At 40.4% G+C, this 18,687-nt stretch overlaps 1 protein-coding gene across 2 annotated transcripts in view; it reads right to left on the bottom strand.

The window, feature by feature from the left end:
- The window catches only part of TMTC2 (transmembrane O-mannosyltransferase targeting cadherins 2), a 250,967-nt gene that overhangs the window by 123,649 nt on the left and 108,631 nt on the right, over positions 1-18,687 (bottom strand). For both annotated transcript variants that reach the window (XM_083182341.1, XM_083182342.1), the window contains one exon: positions 681-1,509. In XM_083182341.1, coding sequence (XP_083038467.1) covers positions 681-1,509 — 829 coding nt within the window. The remainder of the gene's footprint in view (positions 1-680; positions 1,510-18,687) is intronic.

Below are 18,687 nucleotides of genomic sequence, written 5' to 3'. Positions count from 1 at the left end.
GATGTTTTCACTCTGCACATGCGCAGAGGTCACTCTGCGCATGAGCAGGCGAAATCGCCGCACACAAATTTTATACGCCGCAAAGGGGGCGTATAGGGGCGTGAGGGGCTTAATACCCTCATTTCCCTATGCATACGCCCCGCGTTTCATGGGCGTTCCCATGCAAACGCGGGGCGTATGCATGGTAATGAGGCTATGACGCCAGTGATGGGGGCGGAAAGCTGACATCGCCGGATGTCAGCTCTCCACCCCCATACAAGCTTTCACACGGACGATTGTCCGTGTGGTCTAAGCTTGCGTGAGCGGGGGGAGCGTGCGGCCCTGCCTTCGATGGTCGTCGACCATCGAATGCAGGGGGCAGCTCCCACCATGGTGGAGGCGTACGCCCCACCATTTTCATGCGGATCGCCAGCCGTCCGCGTACGGACGGCCGTGGCGATCCGTCTTGTAGGCGGGGATTGGTTTGTGCGGCCGGAGCAACGTATGCGGCTCCGGCCGCACAGATCAGAATAAGGGCCTTAATGAGGCTACAAGGACATCTTATCTCTCATCCAGCAGACAGGAGTACAAGATACACTACTGAAACACAAATGTAGTAGAACATACAATTTCCTAACACATTCATTAAGAAATGTCAAAAGGTTACATTGCTGTCAACAGAGAAAATGATGGACACAAACCTTTAGCTGGATTTACTTGTATCCCCGATCTATAAAGCATCTCTTCGTTCTTCCAGTCCCCATTTCTAACAAAAGTTTTTAGTCCGTAAAAAATAATTAATGCAGCGGCAGCATAAAAAATGAGGCTTTTAAAAAAGTTTTTTTGCGCCTTAATATAAAGAGCTCGAGCACCCACCGTTATTAGTAAACAGAACCCCATACTGGGAATATAGAGCACACGTTCTGCAATAACAAAACCGACATAGAAAAATAGATTACTAGCGGGAACAAAGGGGACTATCAATAGAGATAAAGCTAAAACAACAATGTTTCCTGTAGAAGGAAGTTGCAATCCATGGTTAATATGGTTTTTTACACCATTTTCAAGCTTAGAGACAATTGTAGTTCTCTGCTCTGAGTTCTTGTATTCTAAATCTGATTGACAGCTATGGCCATTAGTATTCTGCTTGCCATTCATGAACAATTTCCCATTGCATTCTTTCTTTGTACCCGAGCTCTTCAGACTTGTGTAGGCAAGGAGGAAGAGCAAAATGTAAAAGGCAACAGTGTGTATATTCCTCCAGTCGATGATTGATTTAATCAGAGGCACAGCATCCATCGACCAATCAAAGCTGAGTGTGTCAGGGCAAAAAAGAAGCCACAGGTTCTTAGTTGGCAAGTATAAGAAGGTCAGGGTACGTGTGAGTATGATTTCACAGTCTGCAGCTGGGTTGTCAGAGTTCGAGAAACTTGGTGGTGTGTTTCCCATCCAGTAAAAGCGAACACCCAGCAACGCAACTCCCCAGGCAACCAAAAGTCCAATGCTAAAAAGGAGAGACATGGTCTTGCCCTGAAAAAAAGAAAAACAGCTAACATTAATGATATAAAGGAGAAATGAGAAACAGATTATCTATGCCCAAAAGTATACTAATAACACTGAGAACAGAAAGAAAAAAGTAATACAATTTTGTTAACAAAAATGTGTTTACCATTCAATACACTGTGAATTCCAACTTACTGTATATTGCAATGTCTTTTTTTAACTATATGGACTAGTTCTCTTCATTTGTGCATCAAAAGGGGAAGCATTATCTCTAAGCAGACAGTACTTGCCCTCTGTTCTAACCTTTTAGTCCTTCGGCCTGATGCTGGAGAGGGTCTGTTTGTTTGTTTGTTTTTGACTCATGGATATTTGGCAGATGGCACCTTACAGTCAATTACTTCCATCTGCAAGCACTGGCACTGACTGCTTAAATACAGTAAAGGCTCCAATACATTGGTCCGACTTGTCAAGTCGGACCAGTATGCTTTTGAGCTCCCCGGCAACTCCCCAGGAGGCTTGCATACAATTTGAAACTTGTGTCATTTTACATGCAATATATCACAGTACGGATGGTGTAATGGTTAGCATTACTGCCTTACAGAACTGAGGTCATGGGTTCTATTCCCACCAAGGCCCTAACTATGCGGATTTTGTATTTTCCCCCCTTACTTGCGTGGGTTTCCTCCGGGTACTCTGGTTTCCTCCCACATTCCAAAAATATACTGGTTGGCGAATTGGCTCCCAACGAATTGGCTCCCATTGGCTAGGGTTACTAGAATGTCTGTGTGTGCATGTACATGTGGTAGGGAATATAGATTGTAAGCTCCACTGGGGCAGGGTCTGATGTGAATGTTCAAATATTCTCTGTAAAGCGCTGTGGAATATGTATGTACTATATACGAAACTGCTAATAAATAAATAAATAAATAAATTGCATGTAAAAACTCCCGGGGAGCTGCCAGTGGCAGGTGCCGTGCAGCGGCATTTGCCGGGAAGCGGCTGCTGAATTTGAAAAAATATTTTTAAAAGGTTGGCCGGTCATTTCTTGGCTAAGATAATTCAGCGGCCTCCCATCTGATTGGCTGAGAACATTCTCTCTTAGCCAGCATTCGGCCAGTCAAAATAATTTTTATAATTCAGCAGCCGCTTCCCGTCCAGCCTCCTGGTAAATCTCACTAATAGCTCCCAGCTGTGGCTCTGACCCTGCTAGCTGAACCCAACCCAAGGCCCACACTGCCGACCGCACGGAACACACTGCAAACCCCCACCCCACAGACCACGCTGCCCGCCCCACGGACTCCACTGCCTGCCCCCTGCTGCTGCACATTGGTTACATAGTTACATAGTAGGTAAGGCTGAAAAAAGACTTGCGTCTATCTAGTTCAACCTGGTTTGTGCCAGCAGTGCTTCACCGCTGGTACACACCTAGGATTGGACCCAATTCATCACAGGTGCTAAAAGCACCCAGTATGTGCCACTGATGGGTCTGATCCGATAAATTTAATGTGCAGCCATACTTCAATTCGATGCGCAAATGACCGCGCATCGTGTTGGATTGGATGTCAAATACATCAGATTTGGGACGATTTCTCTGACCGATCTGTTGGAATTGGGCAAAATCGGATAGGCTTGTCTGGCATCATCATCTGAAGCAAGTCATCTAAAGCAAGCAATGAGTTAGAACTGGAATGAAGTTTTCAAACCATCTCTCATCTCCTCTGTACAGGTACATGAATGCCATTTTCCAAAACCTGATGCTTTTCATTTAAAAGAACAGTCTGCAATGGAAATGTGTTTTGCTACTGGGAGCCTACAACATCCCCCACCTTTAATCAGATAAGCTGAGCAATGTGTGCAAACACCAACCCCTCCCCCTGTACCAGCTGACCTAACTTTCCTTTAAAATGGGAAATTTGGAGAAGCCTGGCCAAGGCTTGTCTGGCATCATCATCTGAAGCAAGTCATCTAAAGCAAGCAATGAGTTAGAACTGGAGTTTGGACTGGATTTGGACATAAACCGAAATTTTCCCAAATTACTATCTGTCTCCGCCTCTAAGCTGAGGAAAGCTATGTATTACTCTTTTTTTACTGTTTCTTTACCATGACCTTCATCATATACCTCTACCCCCACTTTATGCAAAGCCTGTATGCAGTTCCTTTACTGGTTGCACACCCTGCCAGCAACAAGCTGGCAGGGTGTGTCAGCTTTGGAAGAAAAGTGGTTCATAAATACAAATATTATTATTACTGCTGCCTTTGAGCAGCATGATCAAGATGGCGCCGCTGATGGCTGCCTAGGAGCTGTGCAGCTCAGTCAAATATACTCCATGTGTGATAACTGTACTGTCTGCTTGTATTGTTACCTACCTAGCTAGCTGTTTCAGCGACCAGTGGCGCCGCTGATGGCTGCCTAGGCACTGTTTAGCTTGGTGGGTATGTGTTCCCTGTGTGATAACTGTACTGTCTCTGCTTAATGTTACCAACCTGGCTGTAGCAGTGACCAGTGGCGCTGCTGATGGCTGCCTAGGCGCTGTGCAACTCGGTGGGCATGTGTTCCCCACATGTAATGTCTTAATGAAATGTATGTAATGCCTTCTCCCCCCCCCCTTCATCCCTGCTTGATGCTGCACTGTAAATCCACAAAAAATTCCTAGTGTGCGCAAGCATACATGGCCAATAAAGTTGATTCTATTCTATTCTATAAATGTATGGGCAAGTTAACAAACTCAGGACGATATTCTCTAATCTAAATATGCTGTAAAAACCCCATTATCTGTTTTTTTTACCGCATTTTGATATGCATCAAAACCCACACGGCAGGTTTTTGCTGCGGGAATATCACCCATAGAAGCCTATGGGCTTCTTAACGCACCCACACCGGCCCAAACGGACCCCCCCCCCCCCCATCACCTGTGTCCAGGCAGCACAGCACTGTGCTGCCCGGACATGTGACCTCCTCCTCCCTGCACTGATAATCAACTTCTGGGTGCAGGAATGAGGAGGAGAGCCCGTCCACCCACAGCAGCAAAACAGCCAGGAAAGGGAGGGAGGGGGGAGCCGCCGGGACCCACTGCGCATCGCCGGCTCACCGCAAAAGACAGCTCTTAATGCAAGAACTGTCTTTTGCCATAATTATCGCATATGTTGTTAGAGCATATGCGATAATTATGTCAGCGGTAGCCGGGTATGTGCGGCGGACGGGGAGCGCATGTTAGAGCATCCCGCCCTCATAGTGGAGTACATACAGTGTCTAAGATGGAAAATAATCTAAGATGGGAGTTCTATTTCAGATGTGATGTCGCTATGGCCAACGAATCAGATTCTATTATCTTCTAGGAAGTGCTAGATAAATAAGAAGTAGATTCTGATTGGTTGCCCATAGCAACATCCCATCTCAAATAGAACTCCCGTCATACGCCCCACACACACTAGTCAATATTATTAAAAATATTGCTCAGAAAGGACCTTCAGAGCGATATTGTTCACAATATCCTCTAGTGTGGACACTCAATATCGTTAACGATAAACATGCAGGTCAATTTGGCAATATAGTCAAATGACCTGCATGTTCAGCGGGTCTCGGTGGCAGACTTGGCCAATAAGGTTAACTATATTGGCCGCGGTCATGTAGTGTGTATGGGGCTTTACTAAGTAAACCCCAGTGAGCTTAGTATCAGCATGCATAACATCAGCTATTTTATATAAGAACATTCAAACTCACTTATCTGATCAATCCCTCTTGGTAGAATGAGATTTATGCAGTTAATAATTATCTCACGTTTTAAGGAATGCCCTTGGATAATCTAAAGAGGACGAGTGCATTATATTTATTTAATTATTATTACATAACTTTAATTTATCTATTATTCTAAAGATTCATTAAGCATAAAAGGAGAACATAAAAGTGATTAAAATATGTTTTCCTATTAAATTTATATGATTACTAATTCTTTAGATGGTCTTTTTTTTTTTAAATATGTCATTGGCCCATTCATTCTACAGTATACTCCTTGGAGGTCATTGGTCTGATCCTGGCTAAAAAGATGGGAAGCATAGATGGCATGTTACAACATGTTTGGTTTATTACCATTTAGCTTAGTATTACCATTCAGTAGTGTAACTTCACTGAAATGTTTTCATTGTAAAGTGTTGCTGTTTCTTTTTTTTAAAGTAGATATGTGGCATAGTAGTGCTATAGGTTAGGGGTAAATTCACTAAAACTTCTGAAAATGGAAATAAGTGATGTTGCCCATGCCAGCCAATCGGATTCTGTCATTTCTTTATTGCATTTAGAAAATGATAGACATAATCTGATTGGTTGCTATGGGCAAAATCAACTCTTTTCATTTTTAGAAGCTTTAGTAAATGTACCCGTTTTATTGGCAGATTTTTTGATCAGTTGAAAAATCAGCAATTTTTGGTCCACAATTGTATACTAAGGGGTTGAATTGTTGGCAATATTTCAGCTAGCCTAGAAAATAGCAGTTAATTAAATTTCTTACCCATAGGCCCTTATTATGGTTCACTCCCAAATTCAAATTCTTTCTCAAATGGACAAAACCATGTTCACTGCAGGGAGGCAGATGTAACCTGTGCAGATGGATTTAGGGGGGTATTCAATGTCAGGGTCACGGCAGTCGAGCTTGCTCGACCGCTGTGACCCAGTCCCGTTCTTGGTCAGCTCGACCGAGAACACGCAGGCGGGATTCAATGTCCCGCCTGCCGGGGAGCGAAAAGGGGGCGTGGCCGCGAGTTGCGGCCGGGAAGAAGCGAGCTGCAGCCGGCAGCTCGTCACTTCCCGGCTGTTCTCGGCAGAACGAGCCCGACAGCTTGTGATGTCGGGCTCGTTCTGCCGATATACCCTGCTCAATGCTGTCGGGGAAGACAGCATTGAATAGGGCCCGGCGGGCATCTCCCCGATAGGAGGTGCTCGCCGGAGATTGAATATCCCCCTTAGAGTTGTGTGGGTTATTTTTTTATAAATACTGACTGTTTTATTTTTACACTGCAATATAGATCTTATTTTGAAGTAAAACCCCACCCAAATCTAATGCTCTTTTGTCCATTTGAGAAGTAATTTTACCAAGTGAACCAGAATAACCCCCTTATGCTGGCCACACATCAGACCAACTTTCCTCCAACCACCCAACTAGCTGCTCGGATGGAATAAAAACCTGGTACTGGACAGGAGCAAATGTAATTTGTAATTAAGTCATTTGTTTCCCAAATCTGAAAATAGACAACAGCTGTCACTCAGACAATGGGGGCCTTATTTTGGTTCATTCTTTCTGACAAAATCCTTCTTAGATGGACAAAACCATGTGCACTGCAGGGGGGGGGGGCAGATGTAACATGTGCAGAGAGAATTAGATTTGGGTGAGTAATTTTGTTTCTGTGCAGGGAAAATACTGACTGGTTTATTTTTACACTGCAATATAGATCTCACTTTGAAGTAAAACCCCACCCAAATCTAATTCTCTCTGCACAAGTAACACCTGCCCCACCTGCAGTGCACATGGTTTTGCCCATCTAAGAAGGATTTTGTCAGAAAGAATGAACCAAAATAAGGCCCAATGTACTGTAGTTGGACCTATTTGATTTAAACAATTTTATTGAATGTTTTTGTCCATTCTCCTGAGTTTGTGAGCAAATTGCTTATTGGCATTTGCCCCCACACAGTACCAGATTTTCACTCCAACCAACCAACTAGTTGGATGGTTGGAGGAAAGTTGGTCTGATGTGTGGCCAGCATTTGTCTCTGAACAAGTTACACTGCAGTGCATTGTTATAATGGGATAGCTAAGCATTCATAAAATAAACATAATGAGCTTGTAGTAAGTTGGAAATCATAAGATTTTAATCTTAAACACTGTAGTTAAACACCATTTTAATTACCACAAATTTCAGTCACAAATATGTAGTGCAAAATTATTGCGCTGACTAAAGCAGCAGCATTTACAAACCAAACTCACACAGTCTAAACTCCATGGGTGAAATTTAATAGGATGAGAGATTCAGAAAGTTAAAGATTTGGTAAGAAAACTCCAGTTTTTTTTTTTAAAGCGGCAATCATTTACACTATAAAACCAAACTGGTTTTGCATTGTAACTGATTGCCGCTTTAAAAAAAACCTGGAGATTTCTTACCAAATCTCTCACTTTCTGAATCTCTCATCCTATTAAATTTTACCCTACAAGTCATTTCATACAGAGCATTGAGAACAGTATAGCGGAGCTGCCTCGGTGTTCCTGGGATGGAATCTTAAACTATATCATCTTCAGAATGGACTAGGAAGACATTACAAAGCAGATGTCTTGCATCCTTGATCTAACTTCATCAAGCTTCTCATAAGAGAGAATGAGTAAAGAAAACAAACACTGCATTAGATCTGATTACTTTCTGTTTCTGAGGTACCACACAGGCTGCTGTCCTCATACACTCAATTATTTCTTGCTGAATTTTCTAAACTGTAATTTTGGACAACACTTAAATTTAAAGGAACCACTTTTGAACTGTTTTTTTTTTTTTCAAAACTGCATTTGGAAATTACATGTAGACAGACATCAAATTAAGATTACAAGATTTCCTTACACAGGGATAGGGAATGATTAAAGACTTGTGAAAGGAAGGCTCACTCATCTTCTGTGTTACTGATGTGAAAGTTTTGGGGCCGTGTTGAAAACTAACTTCCAATACAAGATCAGTGATCACATTTGTGTGTCACAGCAACTGGAAAGTCAAACAGCCAGGGTCCTTACTCAGTGAGTGAAGCTGACGGATGAGGAAAGCGCAATTAATAACCTGTCTGGATCATACTCATCCCCTTCGGAGCACAAAAGTATTTGTTCTAATTTTATCTTCCCTGCATCAGCTTGTAAAGCGATTAGGGACAGATGGACGCACTAAGGAGCCTTGGTGCACTCATTGGGATGTGATCTATCCAATCCCCGTGTTTATACACAAGCAAACATTTGTTTCTTTATAGACAATCTATCATGAGAACATTATTACAGTTTTATTTGTCTTCCAACCTTAAGGTTTTATTGAAGCCTGTCACAATTTTACAGAAAGAGCAAAGCTAATGGAAAAGGATTTACAGAACACCCTAAACCAATATGTGAGCATATGTAGAACAATATTCCATATAGCAAAAAACAGAAAGTAATATTAAATATAAAACAGGTCTGTCATATGATATACAGTGTACAAATATAATGAGGGTTTAATTGCAGTACAGTAAATTACCCTGGATTTCCATGAAGGGCCAGGAAAAGGATGCCAGATGTTGTCAAAGATGGGTATTATAACAGACGCGGGTTCATTTTCATTAGTAATGCTCAGTTTGTTTTGCCATTACATTTTTTAAGGAAATAATATGTAAATACACTATATGTACAATATAAATGGATTTATAAAAGAGGTTTTTTTTTGGTTTTGGGTTAATAACACATTTTGTTGTGTTTGTACTTTGAGAACAAAGATTGGCCACAACTGATATATCAAGCCTGCGCCAATCTCAGGACAGCAATAAAGGCATTAGTAAATGATAGCAGAGTTAACAATCATCGCGATTGGAAGACTATTAAAGGCCCACCATAGACACTGTGCCACAATGTACAGTTCTTTCATGCACTACTACAATAAAGCAGCAAGAAGGTCAATGTCTAATCTGAAATCCTCACTATTTCTGCATTGTAAAGACAAACAATTCTACCTTTTAACAAGGGAAAACTATAATTGTCACTGAAAATGCTTTTTTTGTCTTCTCTTGTATACTGGATCTGTTTCTGGAATGGAAATTCTAAGCATATCATCCAACTTCCTATGAGTCAAGTGCTTCACAATAGTATAATAAAAGCAACATGGTGAAAAACTTATTTCTGTGATGAGGCCAAGATTGGCTGGCACATGTGACGATGGCTCAAAATGATCAAGGGTATAATTCCGAGAAATGGAGAAACTGTGACCAAGATTGTGACTAGTGCTATATGGGAATGTACACCCTGTACAGCAATGTCCCCAATGTCTAGTTAAATATGTAGATGGCCAGACCTTATTTTATGTGGAGGCCTGGTTCTGTAGTCAATTCCCCCATTGATAATCTGGCACTAATGAAAATATCCAGGTAGTCCATTAATCAATCAAAGATGGAATAGTGTGTACACACTAGACGATATGCAAATGATACGATGACCCTCACAATTTCCTTTGTTCTCCTGGATAAACAATATAATGCACACACTGTGCAATTTTGCTTAAGATATTGTCAGTGGCCACATCCAGTAATATGCAGTCAGTGACTATTCCCTCAGATTGAGCTGCATGTACAAACAGAGGAAGTCCCTAGTGACCCACATGAGATTGCATCACTAGTAATATAGTGTATACACAATGAATGATTTAAAAAATTTGTCATAACGAACAGTCGTTTAAAATGTGTCTAGTGTGTATGGGCTTTAGATGTTGACACACGAGTTTCACTATTCTGCAATCATACAGAGATGTGAATATTAAACAAAAGCCTCTTCGTCATTTTTAGCTTAGTATATGTAACTTCATGTCTTCCCATTTCACATACTTAAAAGAGGAGAAATCATTGCAGCTTGTGCATGCTCAGACCCCGATATTTAATGCGCATGAGCACCATAGCAACCATCTTTCACATTATCAAAAAGTCTGGTAACATTACTGGTCTGGCCACTAAAGTCTGCTGCAGATAGCGGTGTATCGCAAGTGGTGTCCTGGGAGGGAAAGTGGATTAATATCGCCGAAAGGCTTAAGCAAAACTAGCGAAAAAGCACTTGTGATTCTTATGCCATATGTATCAGTCATGGATTGAAATGCGTACACTAGACCAAACCAAGGAATGCCCTTAAAAATACATACAGCATCTCACGTGACACTCCTGACTTCCTGTGTGTAAGTAAACACTAGTTTGGAATCACTATATTTTTCCAGAATTATAAGAGATAGCTTAAACAAATGACTTAATATTCATTATGGCCTGTACTGATGGTCCACAGAATTAGTAATAAGCATGTTACCTCGGATTCCTACATCTGCCATCAATTAGGAATACTGGATCCTTGAAAAGTATATAAGTAATGCAGTCACACAGGATGCTCTAATCATCAAGTGCTGGAAGGTTCTCTATACAAAGCACAACCCAACATGGCATGAAAACGAGCCGCAAACACTACAACATAGCACTGCATATAGACAATCACACTCAACTGCACATAGATATAAAAGTGATGTATATCAATTAAATCAGTGCTCGCCCCTATGGGACCTGGTGCACCGAGAAGCAATGTGTTGTGCGACAGCAGCAATAGTGCACAAGGACACATCTGTTTATGTGTGATTAAATACAGTGAAACATCTGTAACACTAACATAACATGCACACTGCCTATATGTTGTAGTCATAATGTTTCTGTATACAAATGAATTGGAGAACATTTGAGCAGGGCCATTGAGATGTTAACAAGGCTCAGGTACTGGGCGCAGCACCAAATCTCGGAGACATCACCACACCAACTCCAAAATGAACATTGACAAATTTGTTCACATCAGCAGCTGGCCAAGGCCCCAGCCAGGCCCATCCAAAAAGCCCAGAGGAGAGTAATCAGAAACCCTAATTTGAGCGCATACTTAATAATGAAAATGATTTCATCCATATTGCAAAGAATAAAACAAAAATAGAGTTCTAATTAGAAAATTCAGTAATATGTTCTGTGTGCAATAGGTTTCACCAGAGAATCGACCATTTCCAAACTGGATCACCTCACTGTGCATTTCAGAAATAAAAACCTTTTACTAAGACAACTCTTGCTCGAATTATATAGTCTCAGCATACAGACATCAATAGAAGGAATAGTCAGCTATTTAAAAATAGAAACCATGGGTTTCTTTTTGAAAAACTTTGAACATATAATTTTCATCAAAACAGCATCTGCCAGATCGTAGTGAAATAATCCTCATATTTTAAACCGTAACATATTCAAACTTTCTTGGTAACAAATCACATAGATTGTTTTTGGGAGTAATGGGGCCTACACACATAGCGATGTGTGTGTTTATGAGCGTTCTGAGCTATGCTAGATCTCTCATCACACAGGGCTGCACAACAATGTGTCAGCGATGTGTGCTGAGTGATCTGTCGGGGCCAGTGAGAACACTGACCCTGACCAATTCATAACCAACGTGCTGGCTAGTAATCACCTTGAGATAGCGACGCCGCACATCGCTATGGCCCCTAGACACACAATGATGTAGGGCCATTTTCTGAGTGATGCAATTCAATTAATTAAAATCGCTATATATAACTGTATAATGCTGTGTAGGCCTCATAAGAAAAAAAAATGCAGGGTAATGGCAATTAAATCAACTTACTGTAAGTGCAATACACATGGATCAACAATGTTTGCAGCACATAAGCATTGTTACAGGTAGTGTGGACAGATGAGGAGTAGCGTATTACTTTTCGTTCTTTTATTAATTTTATGCTTTTGAAAGGAGGTTGAATAAAACCTCCAAAGTGCGCACAAACTAGGCATGTGTATATTTACATTGGAATTAATCTATGTTGCTGATTTGTATCACTGTACACCTCTTCTTTATTAGTAACTGGACACGTAAAATTGATAAACATTTCCAGGAAGATCGTGTTAAATTTGGTGAAGACAATCCCCTACTCCGCACATCAGTCCTAATTCAGGTCAGTTTGCAAAAGCGAAATCTCTCTCTAATGGGCAAAACCATATGAACTGCAGGTGGGGCAGATGTAACATGTGCAGAGAGTTACATTTGGGTGGGTTGTGTTCACACTGAAATCTTGGCCTGTTAGCAAAGCTGCAATTTATGCAGTATGACAAAATCAAACTTCTCTACAAGTGAGGCAAATGTAACGTGCAGAGATTTGGGTGGGGTGTTCAAGCTGAAATTTAAATTGCAGTGTAAAAATAAAGCAGACAGTTTTAACCCTGCACAGAAACCAAATAACTCCCCTAAATGTAACTCTCTGCGCATGTTACATCTGCCCCACCTGCAGTGCACATGGATTTGTCCATTAAAAATTGCTTTTGCAAACCAAACTGAATTACCCCCATCATACCGACCCTGGATTGCATCAGCAATAACTGAACTTGTTGGAACTCACAAGAGGATAACGTCATGTACACATATAGCGCATAGTGAGAAATTAAGCAAATATCTCCTTTGGCAGAGATAAATGACTTAAAACATGATTAGGGTCTACAAAAGTGCTCAAATGCCAGAAAAAAATCTGCTTTTATTAAGGGAAAAATAGCACGTACTGTAGCAAATATCACATACTGTACTACAAAAGCCAGAGACCTATATGTATGGTTTTCAACAGTCACAAAATTTACTACCAACGCTTAAAAAAGATACTTAAGAAACAATAGAGGAGTAGATAAGCAGACAAACCACACAGAAGTCAATATCCATTTACCCATGATCATTGATCGTGGGGAATTGTCTCATCGGAAGCTATCCAAATAGCCCCGATAAACCTGCAAAGGAAGCAATATCCCCAAAAGGGCTGCAGTGGTTGAAAACACACAGGTTTCACTGAAAGTGTGTGTTTTTGGAAGAAAATGTGTCTTTTATCGGGTGAGCTAAATTGGATAGCCAAATGAAAAACACTGGCGAAACAGAAAAACAGCAAAAAAAAAATAATAATTAGCTCCCAATGTTTTATCTGGGTATTTGGATACCCCCCATAGAATACACCACAATTGTTTTGAGTAGAGCTAAGGTATCGAGAAAAATATTTTCCATTTTAATCTCTACATGCCATTATATTCATATTTTACTACATATTTGAACTACAGCAAAATGTGGAAAGTAAAATAAAGCTGTCCATTTGCATATTTTATATAAAGTTGTCACTAAATATTTCCAAAGACAACCAACCGAAGTGCTGCAAAAATATTGGGTTAGGAAGAAGGAGTAGGGGTGTATAGGATTAGGAGTAGGATTAGGGTAAAAATACCGATAAGTCGCAATTCTGTTAGTCAGAATCCCCGTCTGTCTTCTAATGAGCTCCTGACTGGCGGTATTTCATGCCCAACCCCTCCCATTCTATTGGGTAATTTTATTAGAACTCTGGCTTCTGCTGCTTCCAATTGTTCAGCACAGTGTGGAAAACAGCTTTCTTTTAGTTTTCTAAATTATTGAGCACGAGAATATGCCTTCAATCAAGAAAGAAAATTAAAATGCTTATGGAAATAGTACTGTATGTAGCTATCTGAGCTATGATATGAAAAATCTCTGACATTTTACAATCATAGTAAGTATTAATACACATATAATAGTACACAAATTCGTCAAACAAATGTACCGGCTGCTGGGGAAGAAGAATAAAATTGACTTCCTGACTCAAGGAAATATAAAGCCAAAAGCTACGTCTACAAATACTTTTTTAAAGCAAGAAGATTATTTCTATTAGACCGATACTCCTTTACTAATTCTAAAACATAAAAGCAGACAGTAATGCTAACTCAGAAACAGTCAATCTCTTATCAACCTAATGCAAGAAAATCCTGCAGCTATTAGCAAGGTAAGGAGAGCCATAAAGGTTGAATATCCCAAAGAGTGCTGAGACAGCAGCTGATTGCCTGGACTTTTACAATGAAAGCTATCTAATGCTTACTTGTAATCTTATTTAGCAGGTGAATAAGAGGCTTATAAAGCTTGCCATGCAAATTTTTAAGTGCCATACTGTGACAATAAAGCATATATATATATATACATACATACACTACACATACACACACATATATATGTATACACTGTATATACATACATATATATGTATAACTTTGGTTCCATACCTGCCTGGGTTCCGTTTTCTGGCTGAGTGCACTATAATGAATATTGGATTTTCGACATTATTTGGAAGGCATCGCCGGTATTGTGTACGTTTACTTTTGCTGAGTGGAGCTGAGTGCCACTGTCCACAGGGGCATATATATATATATATATATATATATATATATATATATATATATATATATATATAGAGAGAGAGAGAGAGAGAGAGAGAGAGAGAGAGAGAGAGAGAGAGAGAGACAGGCACTCGTAGGATTTGGATAAGGAAAAATGCAAGACAGAAGTCTTTGCTGTAGCAACGTTTCGGTTTATTAACCGTTATCAGAGCTAGATTGTAAGCTCCTCCGAGCAGGGCCCTCTTCCCTCCTGTTGTCAAAGCCCACTTCTCTTCACATTTCACTCACAGCTCTCCTATACTCCAACACTCAGTGACTGTCTTCGTCTGCATACTCATCTACATCATTGGCCTCAAGCCTCTAGTTGTATGTTGATTGAGTCCTCACTACTTACTTTTAAGCTGTAATGTGTATTGATCTGTGGTGCTCTTTTGTTATTTATTCAATGTTATGCCAAGTTTTGTCTCCATGTACTGTTCCTTTGTACGGCGCTGCGAAACACTTGTGGCGCCTTATAAATAATTATAATAATATAATACAGCAAAGACTTCTGTCTTGCATTTTTTCTTATCCAAATCCTACGAGTGCCTGTCTCTACCCTCTCTATCTAGTGTGAATACAGCACACAGAAAGGCACCAAGGTCGCTGCTGTATTGTGGACATACCACTGGAGTGCCAAATCCACTCTCTGTTATATATATATATACATATAGTAAATTCCCAGAAGTTTTATAGATAATATATATAATTGTGTGTCATTAAAAGTTTACTGCAGTATATGTGCCAAATAGTAACAATTTATAATGAGGGGTCTATGTACTACGTTTTGTAGTGAGAGAAAGTAGATGAAGATAAAGTACCAACCACCGAGTGTAACATGGCGGTTGAAAGCTGATTGGTCCGTCTGGCCTTATCACATAACACATTTGCCCTTTTATCCTTTGAAATGTGCTCCTCACGACTTAAATATTAAAATACAGATAATTAATAGAAAAGAAAGACCAAAACATCTGGTTTGAAAATTGGGATGTCATCTCAATCGTTTGCTTTTGTTTTCCCTAGGCATTTGCATCTATTTAACTGCATTATTGGTCATATCCTTAGGTACACTTAAACAAGACTACATGAAAGCCTAGAGAAATGTCTTTATCATTTTATCTAATTATAAAGTGATGTTCCTTTAGCAAAATATCTGAAGACATAATTTATGCAAAATAACCATCGTATATTAGATTTTTCAAAGACTGTCAACAGTGTTAATGAACACTAAGGTAAACACACAATAGGTACTGATTAGCTCGTTATATTAATTAGCACATTTCCATATTTTGCAATTAACAACATAGCCCTAATAATTGGCAGTTAGCAGCAACTGGAAGAAGATTATGTTAGAGGAATTGAGGAGATGATTGTTATTCTATTACGAGCAAGATTAATGTATCGTAATCTCCAGTGTTTTCAGTAAATTGGGAAAAGAAATACCAACTACATTACACATTGCTTATTCAGTTACTTGTTTTGCAAAGAGCACTATAATTACAATTTAAATAATAACATGTAAAAAAATTAAAAAATTGACATAGTTTAAAGGATATTTTCACTCATACATCATGACTTCCAACAGAGCATTCAGCAAATTGGGGACTCACCTTCACTGGGATTTTACCCATGAGACCCCAAACAGATTTAAACACAGATTCCATTTCTATATATTTATAAAATGTAATGTGACTAGTTAGAGTTCTTGGGATTTATAAAAAAAAAAGGGTTTTGGGAGATCTCCACTTGTGTAACAAAAATGTTTTCTCCTAGTTATATAGCAGGACACTCACCAGTAAAGGATTATGAATGGATTGTTAAGCAAATTACCTAACAAGACCCTTTTATTTTCTAACATACAGTACTGTACAATGTCAGTTACAATATCTCCATTGGCTATCTACAGATGTACGACCAGAAGCAGTCAAATTCCATTAAAACCCACCAACCCTGTGTGCATGCATAGAAGTAATTGTGACACAACGTAGACAATAAACCTCAGTTCTTCAGAGTAATTAATAGAAATCTATCAACAATAGTCTAAAGGACTAAAGGAGGTGTGTAAATTGTCTTTCAACAAGAGTTTTGTACATACTGATCACTCTTAATGGGTTCTCAGCTCTTACTGGTTTACAGCATAATACATACAGTACATTGATGTTGGGGAAATAAACAGGAGAATGTCTTCTCTACACAATATGTGCATTAATTCTAAATTGAATTCAATGAAACTACAACACCTATCCTTTTAATTTGTTCTTAAAGTTAATTTACAGTACTAAACCAATATATTTAAAACTGTTTTGCCAATGCCTTATCTCACATTGGGGGACATCCAATTACCCACAATCATGGATCGCAGGTAATTATCCAATTAGTGCTTGCCTCGAGCAGGTAAAGCTGCCCTGCTTTCAAAAGGAAACGGACTGCTACAGTTAAAACACACAGGTTTCAAAGAATTTGTGGTATATATTCAATTGATGTTGAAACTACCGTCTTGCCAAAAAGACGTTCAATCCTAGCTGGGGTTTTTTCAGCAGGTCGAAATGTTCTGACCTGCCGAAAACCAGGTGTATTGACAGAACATCCGCTAATCAGCCTGCTTTGGCCGGAAAAGCAGCCATGTTTCCTGCAATCTCAATCAGACAGGAAAACATGCCGGATTGAGTCAGGGAGAGTGGTGCTAGGTGAGCAGCAGCAGTTTACATGGCAATGTCCTCCTATCTGCCACCGCCCGTCTGTAACCAGCATGCCACCCTTACCTGTCCCACCGCCAGATGAGCAAATCCGACATATGGATTTGGCCGCTGATTGAATAATATATGCTGGATCCATTCCAGAAAAAAAAATGTCAGAATGGTTATGGAATCAATTGAATATACCCCTGTGTGTTTTTATATGAAAAAGTATTTTGTCTGCACACAATTTTATTGGATAGCCTGGAAGAAAAATATAGTGCACATTTTTCAATCCCAATTTTTTATCAGAGGTAATTGGATGCACACTTTCTCTAAAGCTGGCCATACATCAGAAAGATCGGCCTTACAATCATGATTGTGTCCAATTTCCCTTCAATTCCCCGGCAGTCCTTGGTGGTTTTTGGACACACAATGTACTCACAAACTGTCATACAATCTGTCATGCAATCCATCTGCTGCATTATTGTATGATTGCAGCTGCATTTAAATAGGGGCTTGCCTACTAGGATCAAAAGGATAGGAGTACCAAAAATATTTTTTACATTTTTTTTAATTTACAGGTTGCCACAACTACTAATCTGCTCACATCTGCTGTGTTATGCCATTATTAAATAGCCAGAATAAAGCAATCCTCTGAAAACTGTTTTCAGAGTAGTGGTAGAATTGTGCAAAAGGACGCCCACCGCTCTTTTCAGCCGCCCGCCCGTCTGCCGCTTGGATACATCTGCGGTTCCCAGCATCTTCACTGCCACGGGCCTCCTGGAACCTGCACCTCTCTTTTCTGCTAGTCATGGATGGAGTGTCACATGACTCTGGTTGTTTGAGCCATCTAAAGAAAGATTGCATGTGCTTAAAAGCACATGCAATCTGCTCCCTATCCAAACTGATCTGACGTGCAGAACGACAGATCAGAGGACCAATCCTCCAATCTCCCGGGGTCGGGAGATTGTGTGATTGTGTATACACGATGTACACACAATCATACAATCATACAATCACACAATCTCCCGACCCCGGGAGATTGGAGGATTGGTCCTCCAATCATACGGGTGATTGGAGGATTAATATGCAAATATGCATTTGCATATTTTGACCATTCTCACTGGTTATTGCATATTTTACCTAAAATCTAGTGATGGTGCATATTTTAGGCCCCGCCCTCTTCCCACCCGTGAGTCACAGCACTGCTTTGCCCTGCTGTTGCTGGCCAGGTAGTGGTAGAGTGTGCAGGCTGGGGTAATATGTGCGCAGTGTGGGGAACCTTGGACGTATGCTATGTCTGACACTGCTCTAGGCTGCCAATCCATGTTGATAAAAGTCAGTTGGGGCGGATGCCATTACGAAGCTCCTGAACCTTTGCCTGCCCCTGGTCTGGGACTTTACACCAAGAGACAGACTTCTGCAGCAGAGGAGGCGGGCAGAAGGGTTGTGACATCACATGGCACGGAGGAAATGCCGTGTCACAGTGAATATGCGGCGCCGGGAGGAAGCCTT

The sequence above is a fragment of the Crinia signifera genome, chromosome 4 (genome assembly GCF_055691185.1).
Source record: "Crinia signifera chromosome 4, ASM5569118v1, whole genome shotgun sequence".
NCBI lineage: Eukaryota > Metazoa > Chordata > Amphibia > Anura > Myobatrachidae > Crinia > Crinia signifera.
Note: the sequence above shows the minus strand (reverse complement) of the source record. Positions and strands in the feature narration are given on the sequence as shown.